This window comes from Adiantum capillus-veneris, chromosome 12 (assembly GCF_014529385.1).
Source record: "Adiantum capillus-veneris isolate H3 chromosome 12, ASM1452938v2, whole genome shotgun sequence".
Taxonomy (NCBI): Eukaryota; Viridiplantae; Streptophyta; class Polypodiopsida; order Polypodiales; family Pteridaceae; genus Adiantum; species Adiantum capillus-veneris.
Window position 1 is genome coordinate 130,775,182 of NC_140942.1, and position 17,818 is coordinate 130,792,999.

At 48.1% G+C, this 17,818-nt stretch overlaps 1 protein-coding gene across 3 annotated transcripts in view; it reads left to right on the forward strand.

Annotated features, from left to right (window-relative positions):
* LOC147446514 (putative histone-arginine methyltransferase CARM1) overlaps window positions 1-14,847 on the forward strand; it is a 121,792-nt gene extending 106,945 nt beyond the window's left edge. For 2 of the 3 annotated variants that reach the window (XM_086525731.1, XM_086525730.1), the window contains exons 14-17: window positions 12,787-12,959; window positions 13,060-13,196; window positions 14,096-14,335; window positions 14,414-14,847. In XM_086525731.1, coding sequence (XP_086381857.1) covers window positions 12,787-12,959; window positions 13,060-13,196; window positions 14,096-14,332 — 547 coding nt within the window. In that variant the 3' untranslated portion in view covers window positions 14,333-14,335; window positions 14,414-14,847. The remainder of the gene's footprint in view (window positions 1-12,786; window positions 12,960-13,059; window positions 13,197-14,095; window positions 14,336-14,413) is intronic. The other variant, XM_086525732.1, reaches the window with a different exon arrangement.
* Window positions 14,848-17,818: the final 2,971 nt, after the last annotated feature.

Consider the following 17,818-nt stretch of genomic DNA (forward strand, 5'->3'; position numbering starts at 1 on the left):
CCACCAAAGGTAAAAACCTTTCCCAAGTAGTCTTCTGATTCAACCTAGAAGACTTCAACAAAGCGAGTACCACTGAATTAGCAATCTCTGATTGCACGTCAGTGTGCGGGTGGAACGAGAACTGCAACTGTGTGCCTATGTTCTCCCAAATAGCCGTCCATAACAAACTCATGAACCTGGGGTCCTGTCGGAGACAATCATCTCAGGCATGCCATGTAATCCTAAGACCTGGGCAATAAACAATCATGCCCACGCTGTGTTCTTGGGAGATGAAATCCATTGCAATACTTTCCGAGGGCGGGTGGGTATGGGTGAAAGGCTGTAACAATCCCTGTGCTTTATGCCTGTCAAACTTGACCTTCGGGCATACCAAGCAACTACGCACTAACTCGTCCACATCCTTCTTGAGTCTCGGCCAAAAAAAAGTATCTCTCTACCTCTTTCAAGGTGGTAGCAATGCAACGGCGACCCGTAAAAGGCAGACAATGGCATTTGGTTAGAACCTTTTCCCTTCGACGGTTGTGTAACGCACAACATGGTTTTCTTCATCAAGTAGCCATCCCAAGTGGAATAATCCGCTACTATCTCCCCTTTCTGTATTCAATTGAAAACATCTGCAAAATCTGTTCTGTGGCGTACTGACCGACCATATCTTGGAAGTTCCTATGATGTATCGCGGAAATAGCCAGAACCAACGGCTTTCGGGACAAAGTATTTGCCACCAATTTCTTTTGTCCCTGCACATGGACAATCCGGAAGTAAATTGTGACAAGATGTTTGCCTATCGCATCTGCTTTTTCCGATAGCTGCTTCCGTGACAAGAAGTAGCGTAAACTCGCATCATCTGTGAAAACCGTAAAATCGGCTCCCAGTGGGTAATGTCGCCATTGAATAAGAGCATGGATAGCTGCCAAAAGCTCTTTCTCACAAATCTGTGATGTCAATTCTGGCCTTGAGAACAATCGGCTCTCGTAGGCAATGACATTGGCCTTCTTGCATTAAGACCGCATCCAGACTACGACCACAAGTATCACAATATACTATAAACGGCTTCTGCAAGTCCGGCAAAGTTAAAACTTGTCCCGTAGTCAATTTCTCTTTCAAATTCTGGAAGGCAGTCACCTCTGTGGGTCTCCACGAGAAAGGGACTTCTATCTGTGTCAAGATATGCAAAGGGGAAGCAACCTTTGTAAACTTCCGAATGAACCGCCTATAGCACGAACACAATCCCAGAAAGCTTCTAACTTCATGGACATTCTAAAAATCGGGCCAATCACGAATAGTCTCTATCTTGCCGGATCCATTTGCACTCCTGCTGCTGACACAATGTGTCCTAAAAAGTGCATCTCTGGTAGGAAAAATTCACTTTTCTTTGCATTAATCACTAACTTGTGATCTCATAATGCCTGAAAGACTTGAAGCAGATGATCTCTGTGTTCTGCCTTATCCTTGGAGAAAACAATGATATCGTCAAAGAAAGTGCCAACAAATAGCCCGTACTCCCGAAAAATCCTGTCCATCATCCGGTTAAATGTCGCAGGAGCATTGGGTAAGCCAAAAGGCATCACCAAAAACTCAAATAACCCAAAAGTCGTTCGAAAGGCTGTCTTGTAGACATCTCCCGGCGCGATTCTGTTCTGATGATATCCACTCTTCAAATCAATCCTGCTAAAACACGAGGATCCCTGTAATCTGTCGAGTATATCATCGATCCTAGGAATCGGAAATCTGTTCTTTATGGTGATTTCGTTGAGAGCTCTATAATCGATGCACATTCTCCAAGATCAGTCTTTCTTCAAAACCAACAACACTAGAGAGCAATACGGTGAAGTACTAGGTTGGAGAAGACCCACCCTTTTCAAGAGGTCTTTCACTTGGTTCATAATCTCTTCGTTCTGTGCTTGGCTCACACGGTATGGTGGCCGGTTTAGTGGGGTGCTTCCAGGTATCTGATCAATGGTATGATCATCAGGACGAGCAGGTGGTAACTCGCATGGGCCTTGGCAGGCCCTCTGATAAGCAATCGGCATGAGAGTGGAGAAAATCTTGGCGTTCTTTTGTTCATGTCAAAACATATTCGACCTTCATTCATTGTTCAGTTCTCCCCCCCCCCCCTCCAAAAAAAAAAAAAAAAAGGAGTAAAGAAACTGAAGTTCATCAAGTACATCTCTGAGCCCTTCATTTGTCAAAGTCTTTTTCTCGGCCCGATAGTCAACCACGGCGTTGTTCATGTGGTACCAAGGGATTTCGAGTAGAACGTCTCAACCTTCCAAGGCAATTACGTAAAACTCCGCCTTCCCCAAATACCCTTGTCATTGCAAAAGAAGTTTGCCAATGCTCGGTGTAATGGCAACATCCCGTCCAGGTGCCACTCGAACTACCTCTGTCTGTGGCCTCAGCCTGTCGGGCGTAATTCCAAATCGAGCCGCCAATTCACAAGAAGTTGGCCTTTGCTCCTTCAAAAGAGCTTCCTGATCTTTCCTTTTGCCCTAAAAACAGCAAAGTTGTACTTTCATTTACTTAATTCTGTTCGGGTCCCACGCATTGTGATACCATTGCTGAGTGCTGCTTTTTATCTGCCTTTTCTGCCACATCCCTCAGCTGCTTTAGAACTTTCTAACCTTTCTTCATCATGTTCATTCGGTGCGTTGTTAGGGCACTTCACGGAGATATGCCCAGTTTCCCCTCATTCAAAGCACTTCCCCTCCTTCATAAAGCGAGCTCGCTCTTGAGGAGTAAGCTTGGGTCGTGCAATTTTCTTTTCTGAGTTGCTCTTTCTCTTTCTACTTTCATTTGTCGAAGTTTGTTCAGCTCTTTGTGTCATGATCACATCGGTGGGGTAGGTCAAACTGCCAAAGTGAATGACAAAAGCCCGTTTCGCATGGCTCATCAACTCGTGAATGGAAGCTGACTTCTGTTTCAAGCAGTGATCTCGGATCTCCGTAGGTAGACCCAAGGTAAGCCGTTCAATCTGTTCCTTGAACGAGGTCTTCTTAAATGAAGAGGCGGGTAGAAAAGAGCTCCAGAATCTCTCGCAATAAGCGTCCACTGTATCTTTCTTGGTCATCCGAAGATGGTTCCAAGCAGTTCGTATATCACGTTCATACTCTCGAGTCAACCAAGAAGAAATAAAAAGCCTCTTGAATTTCAGCCATTTAACTGGCGTAGTCTTGCTTAATAGAAGCGTGGACCACCAAGTTCGAGCATTCCCCTTAAAGTAAGAGGCAGCTCTCCGAATCTTAGAGTGCTCTGAGTAACGTCCTCTCGTGAAAGCGATGTCAAACTGGTGTACAAAATACAAAGCCTTCAAAGCATCTGTATATCCTGAAAACATGTCAAATTTTATTGACTGTCCACCTTCTTTAAACTCTCCGACTTTCTTGCTTTTCCAGAAAGTCATACTGGTTGGCTTTGTAAAAATTCTTCTTTGCATAAATGTTGCTGTCATCAGAGTCTGGACTCTCTGTAGACGAGTCCTCTCTAGAACTGTCACTCACGGGGCGAGATTTAGATTTCTTTGTCTTTTTCTTGCCCTTTCCGAAGCGTTGGTTTTTGCCTTTTCGGTCTTCTTCGCTCGAGTCAGATTAGCTAGAAGAACTATCAAAAGAAGAAGAAGAAGAAGAACTGGGTACTCCTTCCAAATAACCCGGGAAGTCAGTGCCTTCCTTTTGCTTTTTGCCGTGCTTTTTAGCTTTGTTTTGCGCGTCAAAAAAGCTGAGCAATCCGTGCATCAAGCATCACTTCTAATTCCTTCTCTATATACTTCTTGTGAGCAAAAGGTTTCTTGAGAACGGGTTTTGGGGGTGGTGTTGTGGTTTTCTGCCACTGTGCATGCACCTCCTGGAAAGAAGTCTAGCTCATATATTTTGCAAATTTTGGGCCCTTCGCAAAATTGAGGATGCATCGCCGATCAATTGACGACGCTCCATCTCTCGACGCTCCGCCTGAGTAGGCCGAGGCGGGCCATACTCCTGAGTCCTTGCTTGAATCTTCGTTGTGATCCCTTCCCGCATCTCCGGATGCAGAGGGAGTCGACTGATCTTTGCGTGAAGCCATAGGTGCCGCGGAACAAAAATTCGGATCGGATTTCCCGTAGAAGAGAAATCGGCCGTGCTCTGATACCACTGTAACAAACTTGGACACTCCAAGTCAAGAATCTACCGCGACAACACCAAATAACCACTTCAAAACAGTTTACAGTTCACAATTGATTCACACTGGCCCGACGGAATTCTGTGCCTAGAGATATTGGCCCCAAAGACTGGCGCCCCTTTCAGTATTTCTTTTTCTATTAATCTGAGTTCAAAGTACAAGAGTGCGGGCAGGCGCTCACACTCATACTCTACGTCCAGATGCTTTGAGTTGTGAGAGGCCTGCTCACATATTTAAAGTTACAAGGGATACCAAAAGCAGAGCCCCAAAAGCTGAAAATCAAAAGCCCATAAATAAAGCAAAGGCTCTTTCTCTCTCTTGCTTATAAAATAAAGCAAGTTCCAAAAAGCTGTCCAATCAAAAGCTTTTAAAATAAAGTAGAAGCTTTTTCTCTCTCATTCTTCTATGCTTTTATAAAATAAAAGCAAAAGAATCTCTCTCTCTCTCTCTCTCTCTCTCTCTCTCTCTCTCTCTCTCTCATCTCTTGCTTGAGTAAAAGCAAAAGGCAAAATCTGCCCAGCTTTTCGTAAATCACGCTGGTGTCCGTATAGCAGGCCACGTGCAGCCCGCCACGTCAATAAATTAGGAATAGGGTTAGGATTAGGGCTAGGGTTAGGGTTTCAACAGAATTAGGGTTTCGGGCAGCCACGTGATCACTTTGTGACAGCAGAGGCAGTTCTAGCGGCACCCCGACGGGATGTTGTCATTACACCGATCATTGGCAAACTTCGTTTGCAATGTCAGGCGTGTTTAGGACATGAGGACTTCTACGTAATGCCCTTGGGAGGTTGTGAAGTCCTCCTAGGAATCCCTTGGTACCACAAGAACAATGCCGTCGAGCGTTCCCTGAAGGCAACATCTCTTGTGGAGCCGCATTAAAACATTGTGGAATTAAAAAGCACTCGCTACTGCTGCTCGCTCCCCCCCCTCCGTGCTCCCTCCCATCCCCCGCTTGCCCTTGCGTGCTTCTGCCCAACCGAGCCCGCCCACCTGCGCGCATCAGCCCTTCCCGCCCCGCCTGCCCGTGCACGCAGCAGCCCGCTGCCCTCACCTCGCGCTGCCCCCCTGCCCATCCGCAACCCCCTTCTCTCTCTCCCCCCCCCCCCCCCCCCCCACGCTGCCCCTTGAATTCTAGCTCACTGCCTTATCCTTTCTCCCCCCTCCCCCGTCTTCGTCATTCCAGAAGGTTCCTGCACTTGGCTCTGCAACACTATTTCTTCGGACAGTGCTCGGCGTGCTCGGTTACAGAGCCTCTTCACCGTCCGCTTCTTTGCCACATCAGTAGACACAGATGGAGGCTCCAGCTCCGCCACAGAGGGACTCATCTGAAGCCCCCTCGCCTGACCCCGCTGAGCCCACCATTCGACTTGCTCTATCACCGACAGAGCAAGCGAGCCTAGCCGCTGAAGTTGAGCGTTTGTAGGCGACTTCGGTCGTCTGCAAAATTCTCGGTATCCGTCCTAGCAGAGGAGAGCTGCGAGACCTTCTCCAGGCCCGCCTTCTGGCAGAGGTGGGCAAGATCTTGGATGTCCAGATTCTCGGACGGTGGTACTAGCAGATTGAGTTCGAGACCTCCGAGATGGCTTCCAAGGTCATAGCTATCAGTCCACTGGCCATCCGAGCATCACGCGCCCACTTTCGACAGTGGCGACATGGTTTTGACCCGACTTCTATGCTAGTAGAGGAGACAAACATCCCCATCTCAGTCTGCTTTCCGGGTTTATGGAGGGAGTACCTACCACTTCTCTCCAGGATTGGCTCCGCCATCGGGAGTGTCCTGGAGACACCTCGTACGGCAGCATCAGTAGCTGCCAAGGCGGCTGGTATCCCCTCAGTTCGAGTTTTGGTCAGAGATACCCACACGCTTCCGAAGGTCATCCCTCTACCTCGTGTGAGTGGGGGTTGGTTTCGACAGAGTGTGGAGTACTCGGGTCTCCCGAACTAGTGCTTCATTTGCAGACAGATGGGCCACCTAGCGAAGGCCTGTCCACGGAGGAGGCCACGACCTGCACCTTAGCCTCAGCCCCAGCCTGCCAAGGTTGGGCCGTAGCCACAGCCAGCGGCACATCGCACAGATTCAGTCACCCCCCGAGCCTGGGGCTCCAGCGGAGGAGGGGTGGCAGCAGGCCCGTGGCCGTCGACGCCAGGGGCCACAGCGACAGCCTGGCACTCAGAGTGGCCCTCAGGTGCCTACTTAGCAGCAGTGGGTTCCCACGGGGAATTGCTTTGGTCCTCTTGAGCAGGAGGAGCCCCCTATGCTAGCCTCCACCTCCACTTCACCCTCGCCAGCCGCCCCCCCTTCAGAGTTCCCCTCCTCCTCCTCATCCTCCCCCTCGCCCTCTACTCCCGTCCACTCCCCACCTCGCCCCTCTACCTCTGTCGCCCCACCCCGCTTTTCCTCCCCTCGCCCCCCCCCCCCCCCCAGCTCCTTCTCCCCCCCCTCCTGCTCCAGTTCCACAGCTGACTCAGGAGACTGGTCCCTCGCCGGCGGCTAGGAGATCTCTTGGTAGCGCCTTTGCCACGAGTCGCCTAGCGAGAGAGGGTCAGCTCTTCTTGCGGCCCCCTCTGTAGATTCAGACATCTTCCCTTGCAGCTATCCCTCGTGGTTTGACGAGCATTGATCTCCGACGCCGCTGGGATTTCTTCGACTACGGGTTCACTCGCTTTCTCGGCGATTCGGTAGCAGACCACGAGGCAGCCTGCTTCAGGGTCCATGCTTTGTTCCTCGCCGCTAGGGGAACAGAGGCCTTGGACTCAGCAGTTGGTTTCTCCTTCCCCCTCTGTGGTAGGACCGAGACAGAGTGGTCCCTCGACTCAGTGGTGGGATGGTTGCATACACAGGTTCTCGAGTTCTCTCACCACATGGGAGAACTTGGAGTTACAGATTTGCTGCAGACTTTGTGGCCACTGGCCAAGTTTGCGGTGACACCCCCAGACTCAGCAGGATGTAGGCACATTGTGGTGTACTTTTTTGCTGATATGCAGTGTTTGCCTTGCTATGTATACTTTCATGAGGACTCGTGGACAGAGGAGGTTGCTTTACGCACGGCTCGCTCTGCTTGGGCTTGGGTTAGACACTCACTACAGTCTCGCCTATCTAGAGGACGCTCGGATGCGGATTACTCCCCATCCAAGCCAGCCTCCAAGATAGCCCGTCTTTCTGCTACGGCACCATCTGTTCTCTCTCGCTCCCCATGAGCATCGTCTTGTGGAACGTGCAGGGATTAGGTGGGCCCCAGTTTCAGCGACAGCGGGACCCATTGCGTCAGGAGCTTCAGAGTTGCCTTGTGGGAGGAGAGATTGATCTCCTTATGCTTCAGGAGCACCATCTGTCTGAGAGCTGCATTCGGCGATGTGGTTAGCTTTTGCGTGGACGATATGACACCTTTTGGTCAGCTGCTTTTGGACCTGGAGGCATCCAGGGTGGGGTATGTATGACTTTTGCCGAATTATTGCAGCAGGCCATTGTGGGCAGAGGGATTATTGTGCCAGGCAGGGCTCAGTGGATTACTATGCAGGTTCAAGGTGGCCTTGTGGGCTTCCTGAACATCTATGCGCCCAATGTGGCGAGTGCTCGTGCAGAGTTTTGGTCACAGATTGTTGAGTCTTTGCCACAGGCTGATTGGAGGCAGCCATGCTACTGTGCATGGAGTCGAGTTAGCAGCTTGGGAGAGGTTGTGTATGACTTTGAGGGTCTCGGATACATGGAAGCACTCTGGCTTTGTGAGGCCTCCAGAGAGTCTTGCCTTCTCCGCAGAGTGGGAGGAGTGAATCTATCGCGGATAGATCGCTTCTACACTAGTGACCACTTCAGTGACTTGGGGGGATCAGTGGGCATCCTGGCAGGGACATCCTTCTTGGACCATGCACCAGTGATCCTCACAATGGCAGACAGGCAGAGGAGTGGGAGCACGATGCTTCGCATCCCAGAGCGGGTCTTGTTGGACTCAGCACTCAGAGAGAGGGTAGAGGCTCTCTGGACAGAGGGCATGGACAGCCAGGCTCTACCTGCAGACAGAGTGGCCTTAGGCCTAGCTCAGCTTAGCCACTTTTTTCTCCAGGAGTCTCTGGCTCGACGGGTTGCAGCGAGAGAGGAGGAGCAACGTCTCAGACGAGGCATTGCTTCACTACAGAGGATGCAGGAGCAGCATCCAGACAGTCCATGGTTGGAGGAGCAGTTACAGCAGGCTCGACAGGAGCTTGCTTGCACAGAGGAGAGGCGTCATGAGTTTGCCTTTCACTGACAGGCATCTCACTGGACTCAGGTGGGTGACAGAGTGACAGGTGCTTTTTTTTGAGACAGTGGGACCTCTGCACTCGCATGCCAAGGTCAATCAGTTGAGGAGACCCGATGGGTCAGTTGTTTGTGAGCCCGAGGATATGCGTGCAGTTGCTACTGAGTGAGTTACTGTCGGCTGAGCCCCAGTCAGAGCGGCAGGATGCATGCAGGGAGCAGGTTTGGTCACAGATGCCTTGTCTTGTGACTGAGGAGATGCGCCAGAGGCTAGAGATGCCTCTTCAGCTTGAGGAGCTGCACACGGCTCTTAGGGCCCTCCCTCGTGGTAGCTGTCCAGGTGAGGATGGGCTGACTCCTAGCTTCTTCTTGGAGTATTGGGATCTACTTGGCCCAGATCTTTGTAGTGCCTTTCAGTACATTCTGCACACAGGAGTGATGCCGGATAGCATGAGTGAGGGCCTGATTTTCCTCATTCCAAAGGAGGGTGGCTCCTTGGATGAGATTCGACAGTGGCGCCCCATCACCATCCTCAACTCAGCCTACAAAATTCTTGCCAAGGCTCCGAGTTTGAGGATTCAGTCACTTTTGGAGAGCCTTATACATGGGACTCAGACAGATTTTGTCAAGGAACGCAGTATCCTTGACAACATCTTGACTTTCTGGGAGGCTTTTGCCCTGGCACGGCTCCGTGGGAAGGACCTTGTGATTCTTCTTCTCGATTTTGAGAAGGCATACGACAGAGTTGACTGGGACTTTCTAGAGGGTACTCTACGCAGGATGGGCTTCTCAGATGCTTGGATCAGAGGGGTGTCAGCTTTGTACAGACAGGCTCACAGTCAGGTGCTTTTGGCAGGAGGTAGAGGTGAGTGCTTCATGCTCACACGATCGGTCAGACAGGGTTGTCCTCTTGCCCCCTTTCTCTTTCTATTCTATGCGGAGGCGATGAGCAGATTTTTGGTGTCACAGCAGGTTGGTCTGAGGGGCTTAGCACTCTCTATACGGGGAGATGAGCTTCTGGACACTGAGTTTGCCGACGACTCAGCCAATCTGCACAGATGTGAGCAGGCTTTGGAGACCTTCTGCTGTGCATCGGGCGCACTTATCAACTGGAGAAAGACAGTGGCTTTCTTGGTTAGCAGTGCTCCTGTGCCAGATTGGATGCCAGGAGAGGGTTTCAGGTGGATTCCTCCAGGGACTCCAGTTCGGTACCTCGGTTGTCAGGTTGGTTTGGACTTGTCCCCGGAGCAGCAAATTGCTCCTCTTGTTCTGTCCATCAGGAGAAAGCTGTTACATTGGAGCTCAGCACGACTTAGCTGGCTGGTAGAGTAGTAGTTGCCAACCAGGTGTTGTTGGCGACTATGTGGTACACTTCTTGCTGGATCTTCTTGAGTTCTTGTATCAGCCAGGTAGAGAGGCTGATCAAGAACTTCCTTTGGTCAGGTCGTGACACTCAGATTGCGCGAGCCAAGGTGGCTTGGTCGGTCATCACACTTCCTTGTTCTGAGGGAGGGCTTGGGATCATTGATCCAGCACAGCAGAGCAGAGCCCTTCTTGAAAAGTTCGTCGTCAGAGGACTTCTTCCAGGCGAGGAGCCCTGGAAGGAGTTCTTGCTGCAAAGGCTGTTAGGAAATAAGACGTAGCTAAATAGATAATTGAGTAGATTACTTAATGGAGAGAGACAGATTTATATACACGAGATTATAGAGTGTAGAGAGAGAGAGAGAGAGAGAGAGAGAGAGAGAGAGAGAGAGAGAGAGAGAGAGAGAGAGAGAGAGAACTCACGATATACGTGGTTCACCCAATGTGGGCTACGTCCACGGGAAAGCAGCCACTCAATGGCTTTAGTACTTCAAAACAAGAAGTAATTTACAAAGGGATTATACCCTTAATGGAGCTCCCGCCTTGCTTCACTCTCACCACCTCACACTCACCTTGTTGCATCAACTTCACACTATCAAATGTGTGTAGAAATGGCCTCCTTTTATAGGCCAAAAGGGCTGCCCTCTCTTATGAGAGACAGCCATGTGTAGCCGCCCTTGTGCGAATAAGTCCAAATCGGACCCTCCAATCCGCCCATGTGTGGCCGCCCTTAAGAAGACAAGTCCGCTTTTGAATTCGGCCACCGGCCACCGGGCATTGACTTCCGACCACCGGCCACCGGCCATCGACTTCCGACCACCGGCCATCGGCCATTGACTACCGGCCACCGGCCAACCGACCGGTTGTTTTCCGACCACTTTCCGGCGGCCGTCCGGCCATAATATTCCGGCGAAAAAGAATATTCCGGCGAAAAAAAGTCTCGGGGGCCTCCGCCCCCGAGGCCTTTAAAGTTGCCCCTAATTCTTGTCTGTGAAAATTTTGGTTTCCGATGAGTGATTTTCCTTCACGCACGATGGCTTCTCCTCATAATGGGGGCCTTACAAATGTGCGCTTTTACCACAGAAAATTACAAGGGTAAATCAGGCTCCATACTTAACAAAGGCTTCGTGCCAGGGTGCCTCAGTCAAGAGGCCCTTGGCAACCTTCGACCAGATGGATCTTTACAGTGTTGCGCCGAGTTGGTTTGAGCAGGAGACTGGAGGACCGCTTCGCTGTGAGTTTGCTTCGATCTTGGGAGCTCTTAAGGGCGTGGCCTGGAGCCGAGACAGCCGACGTGCACGGAGGAGCGCCTACGGCAGCCCCTCGTCTCGAACCCCATGGTTAGCACTTAGAGAGGCCACTTGGTTGGTAGTCGGCCTCATGTTTCCGAGGGTCCCATGGCAGCAGGTTTAGCACGCTCTCTAGGTGACTGGCTAGAGTTCACAGGTTTGTCAGAGGAGATGCAGGGGTTCCAGCTACATGGCATGAGAGGGGTGCAGAGCATGTGTCAGGACATCTCATAGTCAGTTCCAGCTGAGTGGCTCCAGTCTTTGGGGCCAATACCTCTTGGCACGGAACTACGTTGGGCCGTGTCAATTTTGTGAACTGTTTTGAAGTGAATCTCTATTGTGTCGCGGTAGAATCTTGACTTGGGGTGTCCAAGTTTGCAGGTTTTCTCCTAAGTTTTATAAGAATAAAGAAATACCGAAAGGGGCGTCAGTCTTTGGGGCCTATTGGTAACTGGGTGTCACTGTCTGCTTGGTAGCACTCTAGTTGCCAAGCCGTGGTTTGTTTGAATTGTTAATTCTAGTACAGGTTTACTTTGCAAAGTTTCTTTGTGTCGTAAAGTTCAAGTAAAGTTTTTCAAGTAAAGATTTGGGGGAAAGCTAAAGTCTACTGCCCTATGGGCCAGTTTCATGATAGAAGACAAGGCTAAGTGAGGGTAAGAAACCGTTGGAAGGCAGTAGGTGTAGACATCCACCACCTCTCCATGCTAGGTCCCAGCATGTCCATGCTACCTCTAGTATTCTCCGTCCTCCAATGTCAGCCAGCAGGCTTGAGAAGTAATCTCCAGGGTACACATGGGCCCATGGCACCCTTATACCCCATATGGGCCATGGTAATCAACATGAAATTAAAGAAATTGCTTAGAGAACTAGAGTCGAGGGAGTGTCATTATCATGCACCATGAAGCAGTAGCCCATAGCTGAAAAAGGAGAGGTACCAGGATCTAGTCGCCTCAAATCTACAGGCATCTTAATGTCATTGCATGCAGAGGGCAAAGAGAAGAAGACCCGAGAGGGGGTGACCGCAGCCTGACGGGAAGACGGCAAAGAGAGGAAGACCCGAGAGGGGGTGAGCACAGCCTGATGGGAAGATGGGAACAGGTACCCACGGGGAGGTGGGTAGTTAATGTCCATCCCTCAACCCAAGTCCACTGAAGTGGAATCAACTACCAAGATAAGAGGGATGGGTTCCCACAAAGTTGGGCCTCCTTTGGGTCAAGTAACCGGACAAGAGGAAGTTTCCTTAAAATGCCGCTGGGTTGCAAGTTTTATGTGAGTGGTTTAAAATAATTTAGTTCTTAGGCTGAAATCTCCTTGTTCTCAGTTTCAAAGTTGTGTAGGCTGATTAAATACATGACCTTCGTCACCGATGCCTTGAATGTGGGCTATTCTAGATTTTAAGTGCATGTGCGATCTTAAAGAGTGATTGACCTTTGGGTGCAAAAAGTATCTTCTTCAATTTGCTTGTGGTGTGTTGTCCAATTTCCATATATTGTCTGTCGCATTGAGCCAAGAGAAATTTAAGACTTGTCAATAATGGAGTTCAATATTTGAAACTATTTTCTGGTGGTTTCTTCCTTTTAGTAAGGGGGGGTGTTTGAGATGCAAAGGTTGGTGGTTGTAACATGTTCATAACTTTTGGTTGTTTTTTGTTTTGATGCTTAATATCTTAGCTCAAGCAATAAGTTTTGGTTCTCCGTTCTCCCTCTCCCTTTGAATTTCTGAGTATGTTGTTGCATTGTACTGTTGCAGTGCGGTACCGAGATGGCTGACCACTGCACCAGGAGCCCCGACTACACATTGGTATCAACTTCGCTGTGTCTTATCTCAGCCATTGTACGTTATGGCAGGGCAAGCAATTACCGGGACTCTAAACATGGTTGCACATAGTGCCCAAAGCTACACATTAAACCTCACCATGTCTGGTATGTGTGCATGTAATACGTGGTTATATGTCTACACTGCACCTCTTGTGTTATGCACAAGAGTTCCTGACATAATGAACACTCCTCTGGACAATCGCAGTAAAGATGTGGAATGGACCAGGCCAGGGTGTCATGCAAACGTCCTCAGGAAAGCTGGATCTGAAGGAGCCTTATTATAGGATGTCACAGCCTCAAGCATATGTTTGGACGCAAGATCAGGTGCAACAGATGCAGCAGGTAATTCTGTCATTTTATGTTCATGTAGGAATCGGGTGTTGAGATTCAAGAAGTAGGCTATTTCATCACTGAGTTATTTTTGCAAGAATGACATGATATGGTTTTTTGGTTGGATAACGTGGATTTGTACTTGTCAATTTAGCAATGGAAACACTGTTTAAGGTAGGTACCAAATACCTAATAGCTAGCAGCCAAGTCTTTTATATGTCAAATCGTTTAGGCATTAATCAGAAGTTGATTGTGAATATGGATTTCAGTATATGTGTATACCATTAAAACGTACGGAGGCGTCAAGAGTTGTGTGATGAGCTGGCTTGGTCTGTCTGGCAACCATCAGATAGCCCCTAAGCCTTCTGCTGTCAGGGATCACAAGCAAATTCTGCAAGCTTTGGAATCCACTGATTCAACTCTGTTCTCAAACAGGCAGCCTAAATGATCAGCATTGCTATGGCATGGTGGTATCTACTTTAAAGGTCCAGACCTTTGCCCTTGATAGAGGGCACTAATCTCACATCGAAAGAAGTGAGTCATTCAATGCAGCGAGTTGCCATCTTGACCAGCTGGTTTTGTACGGACTTATGAAATTTGTAGAAATTCATTATCAGTTTTAGCTACCACATTGCCTGTATGTTGTCCTTGCAAAAGAGAAAGCTCACAAAGTCCTATTCTGAATACATTTGAAGCTCTTGATGGCAGCAAGATCACTTGGGAACAAAGTTTTGTAGAGTGGTCATGTCATTTCTACAGTATCGTACGTTTGATGTCATTGTGAGGCACCAATTTTGATTCATACCTTAATACTTATTGAGATCAACCTTCGAATGCATGCTATGAACTGATATGAAGTTTAGTTAGCACTTGGTTCATTTTTCTGACTGCATGTGTGCTACATTGTACAGGCTCAACAGCCACCCCAAGCCCAATCCTCTCAACCACAGAATGATACAAGCACGGTACAGGCGTTACCTTTAGCTGCGTGGGCTGGCCAGAGGCAGCACCAAATGCAGTCACAGCAACAACTGCATTCGCAGCAACAGCAACAGCAACAGCAACAGCAGCAGCAGCAGTTTGTGTGTTCGGCGCAACAGCTCTCGAGCCAACAAGGCTGTCAACAGACATCATGGGCAAGCTCATAGGAGGCAAGTCTCTAAGATTGCTCTTCCTATATCAGAATCCAAAGCTGCTCCACTGCATGAAGTAAGGATATTGCTGTGCAGGTTTCTTTTGTTTTTGCCTGATGCTTCTACCTGTTGCTGGCCATGAGGTAAGTTTGAAGTGTACATCCTAATGCTCCAGGTAGACACAAGTCCAGCAGATGCTGGCTTCATCGCACAGGGTTTCCTGTCTTGTATTATTATGAGCTTAGCAAGAAACACCTTTTTGTTTCTGTCCCTTTGGTCCAGAGTACTATACACACAATGTGGAGTTGGCTGAGGATTATGATAGATTTTTGGGTATTCTTCTGGATGAGAAGTATTCACAAAGAGGTCCCCTTGGATGGGAAATATGATGATAATTACCAGCTCGGCATCTTTTGAAGCTTTATTGCCTTCTGTAACATGGATGTCACATTTTTGATTGGATCAAGGACCAATTCTTTTAACCAGGGATTCTGTGAATTCTTTAATGAAGGCCTTCACTTCTTTTCTGAGACAGAGAGTCTTTTCTATGAATCAATGATAAAGGTTGCACTTTATGTGCTAATATCTTAATAGATATTTCGAAACACAATAAATACACAACTGTTTCTATACATTTATATTCACACCATTTCATTACAGTTAATTTCTCTAGACACCTATACAGACGACAATAACTGAAGGTCAAGCTCATGTATGCATGCGCCCTGCCCAGATGAATGATTTGAAATGTGTCATGGAGCTCTTTGTTATCGTGGTGTGTAGAATCTTTGCAAGTTGTGACAGCCCATTAGGTGCCTGTAATTCGTGAAAAAGGTCGAAGTACTGCACAAGATTCGATTTCGAATGATTTGAATCGGAGCCGACTATGGTTTACGAGTAGTGTAGTGCCTTTTCAATCTTGCTCAGATGGTTTGATCAATGTCTCTGTGTTGTAGGTTGTCGACTGCCATGTTCAGTGAATGAATAGGGGCTCTTTATGTGCAACATATCTCTTTGTGTAGAGGTTCTCCTTTTGCGTGTTCCACACACTCTAACTTGCCAAGCCCGCTGCCATCGTCTCGACTCTCTACGCATTTCTGCACCTGTCACGCATGCCACTCCTCTCTTTTCTGATGTTGCAGATTACGGTCATTATGAAGGCGTTTTGGGCTTAAAATCACGTGACCTGCATGAGCATCTGATGGACGAGGTATCTGAACTAGAGGAGCCTGTTGACATGACTTGGACTTTAATGTCTATGTAATAAATGTGCCTTCATAAGGATTCAGCCTGTTGACATTACTCAGAATGTAATGTCTAATAAATTTGCTTCCATAAGGATTTTTTGTGGCTTCTCTGAAGAAGTCCCATGGAGGCAGAATTTTCATTGGACTTGTCTTTCAGGATGTATGAGTTTTTTAAAGAGTTGAGAGCCATCAGGTCCTCACAGAAAATCTTAAGAAATAATCTTCCATTTTTTCCTTTCACCAAAGCTTCTCGCTGCTTGATGTAAGCCTCATCTTGTATGCTGTCTTTCTTTTTCTTAGTGATCTTTCTTGGCCCTCTTGGAGTGAAGAATTTTGTAGCATTTTGCACAAAAAAAAGAGGCTCTACGTAATAGTGAAGGTGAGCCTTATGATGGCCTCCTCTCACTCTTCAAGATCGTCGGTCGTGGGGCCAGCAATCTCAGCCGTGCATCCGTTGCACCTTCTGCATCAGAATTCAGCGTGTCAGCTCTTCAATGCACGCCATCTCAGCAGTCGGAATCCTAGTCTTTCTTGGGTAAGTGCTAGCATCTCAGCAGTGGGAATTTAATCGAGTGCGGGATACATCAGCATGCAGAATTGCGTTCGTTGTCTGTGATGATAGAGTGCCAACTCAGCGCGAGGAATCAACTGTGCGATTGTTTGTGAGCAATCAGGCCCCACTCCCACGACCATTGATGGCCGGGAATGGTTGTGCAATGACCATTCCCTGAAAAACGTGCTCCCACCATGGGTCCCGGCCTCCGCCGGTCGCCATGTGGTCGCACGTTATTTCAGGGAATGGTCGCTGCACGACCATTCCCTACACCATCTTCCTTAGCCCTCTTAGAATGAAAGAAATTCAGAGCATTTTGCACAAGAAACAAGAAGTTCTACACATTGCCTTCTTGATGAGGGCCTGGAATGTAGTGATCTTTCTTGACCCTCTTGGAATGTCGAAATTGCACAAGAAACCACATGCTCTACATGTAGCCTTTTTGGTAAGGACCTCGATGGAGTGATCTTCAGACCCGAAGAAATTCAAAGCATTGTGAGTGAAGTACAAGAGGCCCTACATGGGGGACTCCTTATGAAGGCGCTCCACCTAGGTGGTTTTTGAGGTTGGATTGCTTTGATAGTATTGATTGAATATTGTTGTTTTCTTAGTTGTAAATTAATAACAGTCAAGTATTCTTGCCTATCTTATTTACATAATTTGATACTATTTAAACTCATGATTTTGAATTGAGGATTCAAGTAGTAGGGGCGGCCCAATCATATCAAATAAAAAAATACAAAGAATCAAAGGAGATGAGATGCGAGGAATTGGGCAATGCGGCAGTCAGACAAGTGGGTGTGCGGGCAAGACGGTTGATAGACCAGCACAGGATGTGCAGGGAGACGAGCATGGTATGCGCAGGGACTTGAGGGCTGTGGGCAGAGCAGAAGGAGTTGATATGGACTTGGACAGCCCCTGCTTGCAATATTTTTTTATTGCATGTGGAGCAGGTCGACATGGCTGCTTGGTTGGTTACAGCAGACTTTCTTAATGGTAATGGGTTCGAGTCGAATCCGCCCTTCCCCTTTTATAAGGATACGATAGCAATCTCCCGAGTGTTAAGAAGTGGGCACTTGAGTTCAAGGGGAGTTGGCCACTATGGTTCAACCCTTGTGATACGCGGGTGTGGGTGTGGGTGCAATCCCGCAAAACTAGCTGATGCGAAGCTTCACACACACATGATAAATATTTGTTTGCTTTTAGGTTGATGATTAGTAAAGAGAGGATCATTCGAGACCTTATCGAGGCCGGCTATGCAAGAGATGAAGTGCAAGTATTGTCACTCTCCAACATTTACAGTTTCGCCTTGGATACATGAGATATGTCTAATTTGTAGATTTCAAATGAGTGACCATCACATGAGCGTGCTCACCTTTTGAGTGGTTTTGGATTGTTTTGTCATCCACATTTAACATTTTCAGAGTTTTGAGTGCATATTTGTTTTTATCAGTGTGTCTAGTAGACAAGTTTAGACATGAAGAGTATGCAATTGGGTCGAACGCATTCTTGTTCCGAGATTCCCTACTTCTTGTTTATCTTACGTTGTAATTTTGGTCACGCTTGGACTCCATCCAGTTAGAAACTTTTAGTGAGTTAACTAAGGACTTGAGAAGGTGAATACTTTGGTTGGATAGGTTCGAATGTTGGATTGACCGTTGGTAGCTCATGCACTTGCCTAACATCAGCAAAAGCTATTCA